Source organism: Brienomyrus brachyistius, chromosome 11, assembly GCF_023856365.1.
Source record: "Brienomyrus brachyistius isolate T26 chromosome 11, BBRACH_0.4, whole genome shotgun sequence".
Classification (NCBI taxonomy): Eukaryota; Metazoa; Chordata; class Actinopteri; order Osteoglossiformes; family Mormyridae; genus Brienomyrus; species Brienomyrus brachyistius.
In genome coordinates, this window is record NC_064543.1 from 6136087 (window position 1) to 6152206 (window position 16120).

Below are 16120 nucleotides of genomic sequence, written 5' to 3' on the forward strand. Positions count from 1 at the left end.
CCATCTACAGGATGCGGCTGCAGGTCATGCGTCTTGACGTCTCGCGACTCGGAAATCTCAGCTCTCATCTCACGGCTACGCTTTTGGCTACATGCCAGACGAGCTGGAGTTCCTCAAACATTCTGAAGCCTCACTTCATGGACGAGCTCCTGTAGACCAAGCAGACGTCCTGCAGTGGCCAAGTCATGATAGTCCGGTAAGAGTTTAGGTAGGGAGCATTCCAACTGGATGATCACGACTTCTAGCTTAAGTTAACCCAGCCAACTGAGAAATTCTCATTCGCGGAACACCCCCCCCCCCCCCCCCCGGTCTACCAACACAATAACGACTGAGGTGTATAAGAGCGTGTAATGAGAGCTGCTTTCAGGGGGAACTGGGTTATTAGATTGTCATCATACACTGAAGGAATGCGAGATACCCTCAAAGCAGACATTTCAAAGCACGATAATGGCAGCGAAGCCCCATGATATGGAGAAAAACATGGAAGGCCGTTTTCTGCCATGTCCCGGTGCGGGTGGGGGTGCTCTCCCCGTGCCTCATGCTGTAATACTGCAAAGCCGTCAAGCAAGGAATGTGAAGGACAAAGACTGTGGTGCTGATGGGATCCTGACGGGGGGAAACAAGGAGTCTTAGAGCATCAAGAGGCGGATGGAAAGCAGCAGATTTCCTCTAATTGTTATCCTTAAACATCTCAATCGAAAGGTCTTACAAAAGGTAGCAGGAGCTTTGCAGGGCCTCCGCTCATCCTGAGATGTGTGCTGACAGCTGGCAGTCCTACCGCTGTCATGCCACCTCAGATACAATGGTGTCGCTCTTTAATACTTGTCATGTGACCTGCTTTTGCTGGACAGAAATAAAGTTTGCTGTTATAGCCCTCATACGCCATACACTGAGTTTTATGTGTATTATGTGATTTGCTCCCCCTCCCTGGTTCCTGTCCCATATGTGAGGCAGATAAGGTGTTGATGTCACCAATACATGGCTGCTTTAAGAAACCTAACTTAGTTATCGTTCTACATTTAGTTTTTCTGGATTAGTGAAGGAGTAGAAGCCCAGGTTGGCAAACTGGACTGAACTGGACCGGACCAGACCAAGTACCACTTCTAGTCCTTAGTCAACCGCGATACAGTTAAGTTGAACCCCAACAAAACGTTCGCAGTAGCAGCCTCTTCCATTGTCGCTCCCCAATCTCCCAGTCAAGTGAAGACCTCTCAAAAACATCACCTATGTTTTCAACACCCTGTCACGTCGCAGTAGAAGGTGCTCAGCACACACCTGGAAGACCAGGAAGATCCGTCAGAGTGTCTGTCGGCCTTGGAACCCATCCAAGCCTGCAGAAGCTGAAACCTGTCAAGCTGGGCACCTTTGAAAGCATCGATCTCTGGAGCTCATGGAAACATCTGGAAGAAAGCGGCTCGAGCTGACTTGGAAGACTGAAGAAAGATCAAAGACAGGGGGTCCATCGGGTGGGAAGAATGATGGGGGTGGACAAGGCTAGAGGGAGAACGCTCTCAGAAAGACGGAGATCCCAGGCATGCGACTGGCGGAGGAGTTGGCGACACAAGCATGAGGGGGCAGAGGAGGAACGGGGACAAGCTGCGGAGGAGGCCAGAAGGGGTGCATGCTGACAAGGAGGATGGCCAAGGACGATCGTGACTTTAGATGGCAGAGCAAGAATCATGCTGCCATTGTCCATTGCATCTCAACCCTAAAAGGGATCATAGAGGAACTAAAAGTATCCTTTAGCCAGCAATGTAGTGGGGGGACCTTCCAGAAGATAAGATGGCCATAAAACATCTGTGTGGAGAACGTGATTCATGATTTATGCTTTGGAAATGCCTGCCATGCCTCGCCTGTTCTCACTCCAGGTGTGAGCGAGTGTGATGATGAAGATGGGCTGGAGTGGGATGAAGCCCGCCCCCCACACTGACATAACTCAAGGCTGGAGGTTCCAGACAGGGGGAATATTAAATAAAGACAATTAACTAAAGGCAAATTGTGATGAAATAATCAGGGGACAAGAAAGCCTGGTAAACTGTCAGTCAGCAAAGCTTTCCACTGACAGAAATCCAAACCAGAGATGCACAGGGCAGTAAGTTATGACAACAGTAACAGTGAGTTATGATTACAGTGCCACATAGTGGATTTCTTCTGCAACTGCATCTAGCCACTATATTATATATAATCCATCCATCCATTTTTTTCCAGAGCATGATCACACTGAGTATGGAGCTTTATTCCAGGAAACACCCTGTATGGGATGTCAGTCCAACACAGAGCACACATCCACACACATAATCACACACTAAAGGCAATTAGAGATTCACACACCTGACACTGGACATGTGCAGATGAGAGTAGAGTAAACCACGTGGAACAGTGGACATTTGCAGAGGTGGAAAGCTGAGGTCCAGGAAGTACAAATCCAGACCAAGGTTTTGTTTCAACCAACCAGTTGATGGGGGAGGGGGGGTCCCTGATGAGTAGTTGTTAACCAGGGGTGGCAATTTGGAAAGCCAGTTTAAATGACCAGAAAGCGGAGGAAAGTTATAGGGTCACTATAGACAATCATCTCTGGAATAGAACCGAATACTCAGCAATATTCATATACACTGATCAGCCATAACATTAAAACCACCGGTCTGATATTGTTTAGCGCCCCTGAAACACCCAGGGCTCCTGGGAGAAGGATTCTAGCATATTACACAATAATGGTATTTCATCTGTAAAAAAAAAAAAAAAAAAACAATGCGTCTAATATTGATTATTTTGCTAAAATTCTTAAAATCCTATTTTTGCAATAGAAATAGAAGGCCTGGTACAAGTTTACATCAATACAGAGAACATTGAATTTTTACCGTTCAGGAGATCCGCTACCCTATTGCTTTTCTACAAGGATCATTACGGTAACTCAACGCCAGCCCACGTGATTTGGTGTCACACGATCTTCGGTCCGAAGTGCTTTTCCGCATTTCCAGTGTTCCTTTTGGTTCCGGCATTGTGATAGTAAACATGGCGGCAGAAGGAGATGTGGATTTGGACCTAGAAGCCGACGAGAATTGTACTGGAAAGCCGGCAGAAAAACCTCGTAAACATGACAGCGGAGCTGCCGACCTAGAGCGTGTCACCGATTATGCGGAAGAGAAGGAGATATCCAGCTCCGACTTGGAAACCGTAAGACTGGGCACACACGCGTGTGCTGGATAACCGGCGGCCTAGGCGGTGCCTCGGGTACCAAGGGACTCTTGAGAACCTCATATTTGTATACTGATTTTGAGTTACCATGGGACCATTTACTAAAATTCATTCAAATTCTTAACATACTTTAACTTAACCCTAGTTTACTTGTGTCATACGTATAGTCGTTATTTGTTGTAGTGGAAATGGTTTTATGTGATTTAACGTGGAAAATATCGTCGGTCGGTCTCAAGCCGGTTATAGTCTAACATGCGGCTTTTGGTCTGTAGGCTATGTCGGTGATCGGTGACAGGAGATCAAGAGAACAGAAAGCAAAGCAAGAGCGGTAGGTTGTCCGTTTTTAGCAATAAAGACACATTTGTCTTCTGACTCATATCAGTAAGATTTTTTTCGTCACTCGTTTTCTTCTCTCCCACTAATCCGTTTTTAGAGAAAAGGAGCTTGCAAAAGTCACTATCAAGAAGGAAGATGTGGAGCTCATAGTAAGTACAGAATCTTTATGTGTACTGTGCAATACATAAAACGTATTGCTTTTATTAAGAGAACTGTGTAAGGTGACGAATCGCTTAACATGGAGTTAGAACAGAGCCTGCTGACCTACGACTTGTAACCGACAGATGGGGGAGATGGAGATCCCACGGGGGCTGGCGGAGCGAAGCCTGCGAGAGCACATGGGCAACGTGGTGGAAGCTCTGATCGCCCTCACGAACTGATGGACGGCGGTGGACGACTTTGCTGTGCAAACTTGGCTCTTTCGGACTTCTGCGATTTTCTGGTCCACCTCTGTAATTTAATACACATAATGCATTTCGTTTGGAAGGCTTTGTCCAATATTAAGATAATTCTTCGTAAACGCAATGTTACATAATTTTTATATGATTTTTTTGGAAACCACATTAAAGTTTGAAATTTCTGTAGTTTTTGAAGAAATGTGTACTATTTGGGAAAAGTAACATTGCCGTGGGTTAAAGGTTACAAACTAAGAACAAGAACAGTAAGTCTGTCGTAGTTTTTATATTTATATGGAAAATATTTGCGCAGCCAATAATAGTTGCATAGAACGAGGTTCTGTTATGGTAAAGTTCGCAAATCTTAAAGATTATTTTATTGCTCTGTAACATTTTACCTCAAGGTTATTTGAGAAAACGTCAAATTAAATTTAGGAATTGAACTTGATTCACAATTAAACTTATAAAGGAATTTTCCCTGGGATTAGTAGAGATTGCGTTGTGTTTTGTCCATCTATCCAATCCACTTCTGGGGCATAATGACTGTTTTTATGATGAGTCAGAACCTTGATTTAGGAGTCTGTGGTTTCTGCACTTCCACAGAGAACAATACCATCAACCTACATAAAACTTTTACAGTAGGCAGCTTTGTAAATGGTGGAATTTCAGAGCTGAGCAAGTATGTTGATATGGCTGTTTCATGTTGTTTGGTATCCATGAAAAATCTCGATCTGTTGGTCCATCTTCCTTCCTACCCTCACCTATTTTCATGAGCTGTGGGTAATGACCGAAAGGATGACATTGTGAATACGGGTGGCCGAAATGAGGTTTCTCCACATGGTGTCTGGGCTCTCCCTTAGACACAGGGTGAGAAGTTCGGATACCCGGGAGAGTCTCAGAGTAGAACCGCTGCTTCTCCACGTCGAAAGGAGCCAGTTGATGTGGTTTGGACACCTGGTGCAGATGCCTCCTGGGCGGCTACCCAGAGAGGTTTTCCGTGCATGTCCTATAGGGAGGAGGCCCCGGGGCAGACCCAGGACACGCTGGAGGGATTATATCTCTCGGTTGGCCTGCGAACGCCTCGGCACCCCCCCGAAGAGCTGGTAGAAGTGGCTGGGGAGAGGGAGGTCTGGGTATCTCCTGAAGTTGCTACCCCCCGATGACCCGGATCCCGGACAAGGGGGTGATGATGGATGGACAGCCATGAAAAATATTCTTTTGCTCTAAAATTTGACAGCTGTACCCAGCTTCTACTTCTAGAACTAAATTTAGCATTTAAACAAAGCAGGTATATAAGCTACATTTTAACAGTTGTCTTAATATAACCCTGTTGTGGAAATGTGGTTAGAAAGTAGATTATAAATTGCATAGAGTATTAACCATTTCATTAATTACACAGACATTTTATCTGCTTTTACCTGAATGTTTAATTGTTGTTTTATTGTTATTACAAATGACAAATGTGAGTTCTGCATTTTATTCTGTGGTGTCCAGTGAATACAAATTCCCTGCCATGACAAATTAACAAATCATGATGAAAAATACTATTTCCACTCACAAAGTAAACAGTTATCTAATAAATGCACTGAAGCATCCTTCACCCGTAACTGAAACGCACCAACAGCTTTTAAATGCTTCATGCCAAGTGCCGCATAGACAGCTGTCACAGTACATTAAACATCGAGGTGCCTTTGAATGTACAAATGGAGCCGTATTCATTGGTGGCAGAACGGCAAGGAAATACCAAGACAGGGAGCCTCTCGCCGGGAGAACCGTGTGACGTCGGCCATCAGACCGAGCGCCACCCCTCAGATCTCGATGCCCCGCTGCTTGAAGAGATACCCCAGGCTTTCTTCCAGCACCATGCTGGTCCCGCGCAGTCCACGCACCACCTCCGCCGCCCATACGAAGTACTCCTGAACCCTTTCTGCAGTCCAGCCTAGTGGGACAGTGTGGGGGGGGGGGGGGGGGGGGACAATATCTGAAACACACTGTCAGAATAACAACATGAAATGCAATACACAAGATCTCCAGGCTCCTCAGAGGGCCATGGATGCCCTGGCAGAGTCAGGGGGCTCCAGCACTTCACAGGATCCCCAGAATCCTACAGGCATTTCCAGCTGCCCCCTGTGACTGACTATTGAGTTACGCTGATCTGTTGAAAACGCAAACCAATATCAAAGTGTTAGCAGTGAGCAGAGCAGTACCAACACCCACCAACAGGAGTGCAGCGGTTGAGGTCTCTCAGGTTGTACAGCTTGTCGGAGAGTTTGACCAGCTTGGCCTGATGGCTGCAATGTGGCGCGTGAACCACCTGCTGCCTCTTCCTCTCCTGCTTGGGCAGCGTCTTGTCGTCCGTCACCTCCTGCACGATCCTCGCCACCGTCGGCCCAAACGTGGCCTCCAGCTCAGCTAAGCTGGTGTCGGTGTCCTCCACTGTGTCATGGAGCAACGCTGCCTTTAGAATGAGCATAAACACAGAAATTGGATTCTTGGCATTGCTGCAGTTTTGGGATGGATGTCACTTTGCCCAAATGAATGTTCTCTGGAAACAGGGCTCAAGGTGAAGATCAACTTGTCATATTTCTGCTTGCAAAATTATAATTAGGCGAAAACCTGACAGCAAGTTTCTAAGAGAATAAGCAAAATCCAGCTCATTCAATGATGAGATGTACAGATTCACCTGAAGAACTTCAATGTCTGTTATCCCAGCCTCCTGGCTTAAAATTCTGGCAACCCCTAGAGGAAAACAAAGAGATGGGTAAAATGGCAAAGGTTACTTTAGAAAGAAACCATATATTAAATGTATTGGATCAGTTTCTATTTGCCCTCGTTTGAATGTCAGCGCCCTTCGAAACTCGTGGGATTTCCTCCCACCTATGGGGTGATTGATGTACGGCGTTTCCTCCGGGTCCTTCCGCCGCTGGTTTCTGTGTTTCTCCGCAGCGAAGTTCACGGTCTCCAGTAACAAGGCAGCCTCCGAATTCATGTTTTATGCCTGTGATCTGGCCAGAAACGCTCCGCAGCTGTTGGCAGCGTATCTTCAAAAATCACCGAGAAGTCAAGCCCTGGTTAAACGCGGCGCCTTTTAGTCCTTCCAGTCAGCGTGAAGCTGCGCTGACGAAGTCCAGACCCCAGGCAAACAAAAGGGTAGATGGGAAAAAGATTTAAATGATTAACAAACCAGTGAGTAACGACTGCGTAGACTATACACGATCGCGAAATATACAAGCCAGGTAGACACGTCTGAGGATTAATTCACAGCCACGGAACAATCCTCCGAACAGGTTAGTCCCGAAAGTGTGGCTGATTATTTCTTGATGACATGTCCTACCAGGTCACACATGCAGCCTTTCCGGGTGTGTGAGCTGGGAGGCTGTCAGACTGTATCGGCGCAGCTTCCGCAGCCGCACAGCCTGATACTAGCGTAACATTCCCTTCATATTTCATATATAAAGAGATTCACGCGCAATGTGCATGTAGATCAGTGCGTATTCTGCATTTTATAATAACCTGTTGGGAAATTTAGATGCCTCCGTGATTCATAATGTAACAAGGACCGTAGATTTTCAATCAACCCTGGTAGGATTTGTTCCTTATGCCTTTATTTTATATTATAATGTTATTTATTTTGTTTTCTTTGTTTGGAAATGATATGCTAGTTGACGTGCGAATGATACGTTTTAAATTATTGGGCCGTACGGTGCGTGTTTCCTTCTGTGTACAGCCGGATCGTGAGATAAGTCATTCAGACTTTTGGAATCAAAGTATAAAATAACCGCAGAGCTGCCGACTCTCATGCATCTGGTGTGAGCATTGCGCTTTCAGATTCTCACGATCACGCAAGAAATCTTAAGGCAAATCTATAATATTCCATTATAAACCTAAAATTAGCTGCACCAAACGCGTTGGGGTAGTTCGCAAACCTTACAGACTGTTTACACGGTAATGAAACTGTTACATACATGTCAATGCGTGTACAGACTTAGCTTTAAGGTTATTGAAAATTATTGAACTGAAAATCTCAGACCAGTCAGTTGACCGGAGTTGACAACCCAGAAATTAGCAGCCTATATAATGACACCCATAACCCGAACAGGCCATTATTACTCAGCATGTAAGTGTAATAATATTAGGCAGGTGATCAGCATGGCTGGCTGGAATGGCAGCCTATAATAAGCATTATATTGTGTTTAATGTGCTGTGCATTGATCCGTTGTTTTGAGAACAGGAGCGCATGTTAGAGTTGCAGCCCCGAGATGCTCCTTCGTACTGTTACTGGTGACTGAGAGCCCGTCAGCCGTCCGGCCGCCGCCATGGCGCACAGCTCCAGGAAGGATGCCCCCGACCTCCCCGACTTCTCCCTCCTCAAGAGGATCGCCAGGGACCAGCTCATCTACCTGCTTGAACAGGTAGTTATCCGAACCAGTAGGCTAGGGCAGTGTTTCCCAGTCTGGTCCTCAGGGACCCACAGAGAGTCCACGTTTTTTCTGCTTCCTAGCTCTGGGAGCAAAAATGTGGACTGTCTGATAGAGAGCTCAGAGGGAGCAGAAATGTGGGCCGGCTGTGGGACCCGAGGAGCGGACTGGGAAACGCTGGGCTAGGGCTCCGACTTTTATCGTGCTGAACGGCAGCACTGACTTTGCTCTGTTGCAAGCTACCGGGCAAGAAGGACCTGTTCATTGAGGCGGATCTGATGAGCCCCCTGGATCGGATCGCTAATGTCACGACGCTCAAAGTACGTGCTGCTCCTGGACACCTGATATTGTGTATAAATGTAGGTAGACTGGACCTACTGCGTGACACATGGTAAGATGCATGATTTCCTCTCCTCCACATGTGATCGCAGGAGCATGAAGTGGACAAACTTTACAAGGTGGATCACAAGCCGGTTTACAGCACGAGCGATCAGTAGGTCTTACCTCCTGCGCGTGTTCCTCTGTCATGGCGGCCGTGCGTTAAATGGAGCTGTTTCGGAGAGTCAGCATCAAACACACTGTAGCAGTTTTAAAACATGTATTTTTTTTATTTTTCAAAGATTGTGCTTTCTGATTCGGCCCCGGATACAAACTGTGAAGTGGATCGCTGGTGAGACAAACTCAGATCTCATACTTTCGGTTGCTCTCGGTAATGTCATTTTTAAAGACTAATATGTCCATTTTCAGACATTGTCAATACGGACAAAGCTGCGGGGAAACTCAGGAGTTATAAGATCATTTTTAGCCCCCAAAAGGTAAAACTCTTTTGTATTTTCAATAGCTTTTAAAAATATATTACAAGTGCATAGTATTAATTTGAGTGTCATCGGTCAAGTGTTTATTGTTAATGAGTAACTATTCATGGTCTGCTTTCCTCTGTAGTTCTACGTATGCGAAGCTGTGTTAGAGGAGCAGGGAATCTATGGTGGTAGGTGACCACACAGTTCACATATTATAGTGCTGGAAAATCTCTGTATGTGCTTCCCAACGCTCCTCGCTCTTTCACAGATGTGAGTACGGATGAATGGGCTTTCCATTTGCTACCGCTGGATGATGACATCATCAGTCTAGAGCTTCCCGAGTTCTTCAGAGACAACTTCCTAGTAAGGATTCCCTGAAAGCCCATTCTGGAGCACTGGGGGTATGTGAGTGCTGTGGTCATCATGGAGGTTGACAGAGCTGCTCTTCTGCTGGCAGGAGGGCGACCAGCGCTGGGTGACGACAGCAGGCAGTGCCCTGCACCTTCTGCACTCAGTCTACGGGCCTTTCTCAAAGGTTTACGGGATAGGCCGCTGTGCGAAGGTTGGTCCTGCACACAGCTGTCAGAGCGTTGCTCGGTGACAGTCTCTATTTGGTGTCATGCTTGCAAAGTTCAAAGAGATGTGGTTTAGACCACATCCCCGGGTCTATTGCTGAGGAGCACTTGTCTCTCGATTTGATGTAGATGGTTTATGAGTCATGGAGGGAGCAGGGGAAAGAGGGCGAGAAGAAAACCGCCCAGTCGGAAATCGGAACCGTCTTCCTCGTCGACCGAGGTACCGATGCGTGCCGCAGGTTCTGTGCGAGTCTGTCCTCTGATCAGCATCACAGCTGTGTACCCTTTGCTTACTCCCTCCATTCTGTCATGTAGATGTGGATTTTGTGACTCCCCTCTGCTCTCAAGTAGTTTATGAAGGGCTGGTGGATGATATTTTCAGGATCAAATGCGGTAGGTAACACACCCCCTCCCCCGACATGTACCTCTCTAAGTTTGTGATTCAGTGATGCAATTTTGATGGATACCCTACAGAACCATGAAAAAGTCAGAAATATTTTAAAGAAATACACAACACTGTGCTATTACAATGCAATACATCAATGTTAGAAAGATATTTTTCAGTGCTTTTGCCAGTATTTACATTTTCTCTGGAGACTCCTGTAAATTATATATTTAAAAATATGTTTATATGTTTATGCATATATATTAGTCATTCTCATACTTTCAGAAATCATACTGGTTATTAATTTTAGACAGGTTTCTCTTTTAATTGATGCCCTGATATAATATTAATGCCCCATTTCTTTTTAATGGATAATGTGCGTTTTTCTTTATTTCTAGGAAGTGTTGAGTTTACCCCCGATGTCACGTCTTCTGAAAAGAGCGTGAAGGTGATGCTGAACTCCCAGGATAAGGTGGGCGCCCCCTGGCCGGCGGCCGGACTCTATCAGCTTCCGTCTGCTGGATCCCTTTCCCTAAGCTGTCGTGTTCCAGGTTTTCGGCGAAATCCGGAACGAGCATTTCTCCAACGTCTTCGGCCTGCTCAGCCAGAAAGCCCGAAACCTGCAGACGGCGTACGACGTAAGTGCGACTCGCGGCAGGCAGCCCGTCAGCCATGATGGAAATCGGCTACGTTTTTTTTTTTTTTTTTGCTGTATGAATTTTTAAATCGTTTTAGTAATTAGCTGTTACTTTTGTGGCCTTCGCCCAAAATGAACTAGAAGCGCTTTCAGCCAGGACCCCCTGAACTGGCAAGGATTCTTTCTGTATATTTCTATTCGTTTTTTTGAGGAGGGTGCTGGTAGCTAATAGCATGATTTACGTAGAACTCGTGGAAATGTCAGTGCATTTCTGCTAAACATTTCTAAGGGCCACTGGCTGAAACCCAGTACAGATACGGGACCAGTCAAAAGTCTGGACACACCTGCTTTTAATGCTTTTGTCTTTATTTTAGCTCTATGTCTTTGCTATTCGGCCTCAAGGCAACAAAGCAACACGTATCAAAAGTTGCCACGACCAAAAGAAGCGTTCAAGGTCTCAAAATTTTCTCATGTTTTACATTCTTCAACATATCTCCCTTTCGCCTCCATGACCGCATCGCAGACTCTCGGCATTCTTTTAACTAGCTTCCAAACGTAGCCACCTGGAATGCTTCTCCAACAGTCCCGAAGGAGTTCCCACACATTCTGCACACAAGTTGACTACCTTGCTCTTACTCTTCGATCCAACTCATCTCAAACCAGCTCTGTAGGGTTTAGGGTGGGGGATTGTGGGGGGCAGGTCATCTGTCACAGCACTCCATCTCTATCTTTGTTCAAAAGATAACATTTATTACATAACCTCAAGGTATGCTTACGATTGTTATCTTGTTGGAAAAAGCAATGATTTTCAGTAGGCATGTCCAGACATTTGACTGTATAATATTTATGTATAATGTTGGAATGAATCTCTGTTAGGGTTTCTATTCCTGTGGAACGCTGGGGAACCTGAGTGCCGTTGCTGTTCATTCTTGTTTGTGCAGAGGCGGCGTGGGATGGACATAAAGCAGATGAAGACTTTTGTCTCCGAGGAGCTCAAAGGGTTGAAACAGGAGCATCATTTGCTGAGTCTGCGTCAGTTACCGACCTGCAGGCACGGGAAACCGCCCATGGCTCTAGTGGGTTTGTGACACGAGTTGGTTTACTTTTCACCCTCCAGATATTGGGGCAAGTGAGTCAATGGTGAAGAGGAAAACTAAGCAGGATTTCCAAGAACTGCTGAAGACGGAGCACTGTGAGTTTACAGAACTCCATGTGGATTCGTTTCAGATTTGTCTTCCTTTGCTTGCATGTCTGATTTCCGATTGTACACAAAATGCACAAATTACATAAGCATAGAATAAACTTAATTTATTAATGTTGATTGGATAATCCCACCTTCCTCTACTCATGCCTATGTCAGCATTGCTGGAGGGTTTCGAAATACGGGAATGTATCTCCTACATTGAGGAGCACATCAACCGGCAGGTCAGTGTGCGGTTGGGGGCCTCACAGCCACTGTGAGTTTGTTTTCCGTGTATTCAGTTAGTCCATAATTCCATTACACTGCTGTCTTTCATCTCGTGACTAATTGTCCCACCCTGTGTTGTAGGTCTCCATGATTGACAGTTTGAGACTTCTGTGTCTCTTGTCCCTCACCGAAAATGGTGAGTCACTGCGATGGGTTTCCATCATAATCTTATCAAAATGGAGTCTGATATTTGTGAATGAGTCGTGCATGTGTGTGTTTTCAGGACTATTGCCCAAGGACTACCGATCACTCAAAGCCCAGTATCTCCAAGTAAGTTTCAGAATCCTGAAATGTCCGTGAGTATCATTTTACCGTAATTTAACTGTGCGTCCGTGTGATCCATTAAGGACTGGGATGTCTTATTCTGATGGGGAAAACATGAGGGATATGTCCATAGCGTCTGTGTGGTCCTGCTTTCAGAGTTACGGCACTGAACACCTACTGACGTTTGCCAACCTGAGGCAGCTGGGGCTGTTGGTGGAGCAGCAAGCGGGGGAAACCCTCACTGTCATGGAGAGCAAAGTGGGCAAACTGGTCAACGATAAGACCGTAGGTGAGGGAGTGAGCGTCGGGGTCGAGCTACAATGGAGTGGGGCTGTGCGGGGAATGCGATCCATTTGGCCGGTTGTAGCGGCACGTATATGGTGGTCCTTGCTCTACACAGACATGGCTGGCTTCTTCAGCTAGGAACACTTGGTGCTTATAGTACAACGACAATGTTTTCCAGGAAAGTTAACTGACGCCTTCTCCTCCCTGGCAAAGAAAAGCAACTTCCGAGCACTAAGCAAAAGGCTCGTACTGGTGAGTGGACTTTTCTGGTGACCAGCTGTAGATATGTGCATTGTTAATGGCAATATTAACACCCCCCCCCCCCACATGATCACAGGTGCCCAAGCCCATGGAGGAGTATGACCTTCGAACCCCCCGGGATATGGCATACATCTTCAGTGGGGCCTACATTCCCCTGAGCTGTAAATTGATAGAGCAGGTAGACCCTCGTGGTGCACTGTTGATTCACTCATGTCGCCCTGACGCTAACATGACTGAGACTGTGATGTGGATCTTCCCAAAGGTCCTGGAGCGTGAGGGCTGGACCGGCCTGGAAGAAGTGACTCGGCTGCTGAATGGGAATGAGTTTGTTGGGTCAGGTAGGCTGGTTCGGCCTTCTGTGTAAATCTCCCTTTAAAGATCCGTACTTACGGTTGCCCCTCCGGATTTGTGAATTTGACATTTGCGGTTTTGGTTATCGACGAGTTGGCAAAGAACGATTAAATGGGAACATTTTTAGATGCATAAGCCATAAATTTATAAACAATACTGAAAATGATTTGGATCACATAAAATCATATATAAATGCTAGTGTTATTATATTTTACTTTTGGTTATATGCGATATGCGATATACACAACCTGGCTTTGGCCACCACATGTATCTTTGTCTCGGCAACCAGCCACACACACTGTGACAAAAATTAACTTTTAAACTTTTCCGTCCCATTAATGTTGCATTTGTTGACCCAAGTATAATTCAGGAATTTCCACCCCCAACCCTCACAAATGTTAAGGAGCGACTGTGCTGCATTTAATGAGAAACCCATAAGAGAGCAGATTTACCGGAAGGTGCATGGACAGCTTCTGTCAGCTGAATATACATTAGAAATACACTCGGTTTCATTTTGCCAAACGTTTGCTGAAGGAAGCTTAATGTAGATGTAGAAACATACCAAATAGACTGTAGCATAAATTCACATTAACAAAATCTGTATTCTCAGAAAACACTTGCAATAGCAGTACGTACATTAGCAATAGTTTTTTACTCCTATGTCATAAATTGTTTTCCCACTAATAAATTGTGATTATCTTTGTCTGTCTGTGATGACGGTCATATCAGTGATGTTGGCAATCATACTCAATGTTAACAGTGAGAGATGCTCACTCTCCCTCCCTCCTCTTCCTGTCTCTTGTGATATCTTCTTCTCCGTCTCTCCCTCTCTCCATCTCTCCCTCATACACTCCCTCCCTCTCTCGTAATCTCTCCCTCTCTCTGTCTCTCATGATCTCTCCTGCTTGCCATCTGTCTCTCTGTCCCTCCCAATCTCTCTCTCTCTCTCTCTCTCTTTCTCCCCCACTCTCTAGCTGGTGGCGGATCTGAATCGGGCCGCACGACAGACTCCCGGCGCATCATACTGGTCATGTTCCTGGGTGGCTGCAGCTACTCTGAGATCTCAGCACTGCGCTTTCTGGGGAAAGAGAAAGGTGAGCAGCAGGCTGACTGGAGGCATAGCAGGATCCTTAGACCTCCCTGTCTTTTCGGACATTCCATTCCATAATTAGATTTCACTGAATGACATGCATGAGCTGTGACTGGTTGGAGCCCCATCCTGGGTCATTCCCTGCCATGCGCCCATTGTCTCCAAGATTGGCTCCGGACCCCCACCATCCTGAATAGGACAAGCAGTATAGAAAATTAATGAATGATAAGAAAATATGTGTAAGAAACGAGATCAAATATCTAGTAATTAAATTATCAGCTAGTAATTACCAGAATTGCAGTAGAAGGGGGGAGAGTTCTGAATCACATTGCTTATCTTTTCTGAAGGGTTTTCAAAAGAAACACTTTATATTTTTTATATGACATTTGAAAAACCATATCGGTTATGTCTCAGGAAACTTAAAGATGGAAGGCAAGTGTATCAATAATACCATGCATTTATTCTGTTTTAGGGTATAAATTCATTGTGGTGACAACAGCCGTTATAAATGGTGCCAGACTTCTGGAGGCCATGTTGGACAACTATGGATAAACCAAGAGTGATTCTTGTGTTTGTAACTCGGTGGAAGGACTGTCTTCTGTTTAAACTGGCCTCACAAACAAACTGATGATTTTGCCAAGATTGCGTCTGAAAGATAAAGTCGACATTCTGTCATTCAGATAATACTAAATGTTTTAATTAATCTATCCTGCTGCTTTAACAGTGTCTGCGTTTTCCAATTCTACAATCTGTATGTGAATTTATGAATGTATGTATTTAAAATACCTTTGCATAAATGACAATAACCACATAAGCAAATACAGCCAAATTTCTTATCCCCATTTATAAACGTATAATATTAATTTCCAGTACAGAACTGTTACATGTTACTTTCCTGGATGTAAGTAAAAGTCTTATCACAAACAAATTTGGAATGTTTACTCTCATTTTGCAGGAACATAAATCACATTCGACGAGCTTTTCTCTCTGTTCTGCACTATGCAGCGTAATTGAGATAATTACCGACGATGTCCAGCAGACGAGGTAGTCCGAATCTAGTCCGAATTTGTCATCTTTGTAATTTTTACAAGCTTCTTGGGTGAAAATTAATTATCGAATTTCCTCTATTTTATAGTCATTTCAGTATTAGGATCATAACGGTATGGCAAAGCTTTTGTAAGACGGAAGCGTGAATGGGTACTGAGTTTTCCCAACTAACACCCACCCAGCTTTGGTCCTGGAGGGTCAGTTTGCAACAGTTTGCAGGTTATCCTTCTCAGGCACACCTACCTAACCTGGTAATTAAACCTAGCCGATGAGGATGTGTTTGAGCAGGGAAATCTGCAAACTGGCCCTCTAAGACTGGACCTACAGGTTTTCAGTCGAAGCAAGAAAGGAAAAGATATGTTTTTATTATGTTTCTTTAGTAGGTCTATATTAGAGGCATAGGGCACTCAAAAATGAAAATTCTGTTGTCATTTGCTTTCCAGACCCACTAACTCTGATTCGTTTTTTTCTCCGCCATCTCTGGTTATTTAGGGAAATGACACGCGTTTCTTATCCCGTCCTAATCGACCAGACAAATCACTTTACAAACCGCATACTGAATAGGGATTTAGCCTCCTTTCCCGCGGACCCCTGTGATTACATCAGGGATTAT

The 16120-nt window shown here is 45.2% G+C and overlaps 3 protein-coding genes across 4 annotated transcripts; 2 read left to right on the forward strand and 1 right to left on the reverse strand.

Moving 5' to 3' along the window:
- The first annotated feature begins 2978 nt into the window (after positions 1-2978).
- On the forward strand, positions 2979-4418 carry hypk (huntingtin interacting protein K). Its single transcript, XM_049030619.1, has 4 exons — positions 2979-3174; positions 3468-3523; positions 3629-3680; positions 3816-4418. The coding sequence occupies exons 1-4, from the start codon at positions 3013-3015 to the stop codon at positions 3909-3911; spliced, it is 366 nt and encodes a 121-aa protein (XP_048886576.1). The 5' UTR covers positions 2979-3012; the 3' UTR covers positions 3912-4418.
- A 910-nt stretch (positions 4419-5328) lies between these two features.
- hddc3 (HD domain containing 3) lies at positions 5329-6942 on the reverse strand. Its single transcript, XM_049030618.1, has 4 exons — positions 6804-6942; positions 6610-6665; positions 6144-6384; positions 5329-5865 (listed from the first exon to the last, which is right to left on the reverse strand). The coding sequence occupies exons 1-4, from the start codon at positions 6913-6915 to the stop codon at positions 5735-5737; spliced, it is 540 nt and encodes a 179-aa protein (XP_048886575.1). The 5' UTR covers positions 6916-6942; the 3' UTR covers positions 5329-5734.
- Positions 6943-7081: 139 nt separating this feature from the next.
- Positions 7082-15388, forward strand: vps33b (VPS33B late endosome and lysosome associated). Of its 2 annotated transcripts, none has more exons than XM_049030609.1 (24): positions 7082-7213; positions 8158-8338; positions 8584-8664; positions 8776-8837; positions 8965-9014; positions 9092-9159; positions 9287-9332; positions 9413-9507; positions 9602-9706; positions 9849-9939; positions 10035-10112; positions 10503-10576; positions 10656-10742; positions 11683-11773; positions 11859-11933; positions 12102-12166; positions 12291-12345; positions 12433-12479; positions 12630-12762; positions 12937-13010; positions 13096-13197; positions 13282-13357; positions 14345-14464; positions 14933-15388. In XM_049030609.1, exons 2-24 carry the CDS (start codon positions 8243-8245, stop codon positions 15010-15012), a joined length of 1851 nt encoding a protein of 616 aa, XP_048886566.1. In that variant the 5' UTR covers positions 7082-7213; positions 8158-8242; the 3' UTR covers positions 15013-15388. The 2 variants fall into 2 exon arrangements, with proteins under 2 accessions (XP_048886566.1, XP_048886565.1); XM_049030608.1 differs by lacking the exon at positions 7082-7213 and adding an exon at positions 7288-7508.
- Positions 15389-16120: the final 732 nt, after the last annotated feature.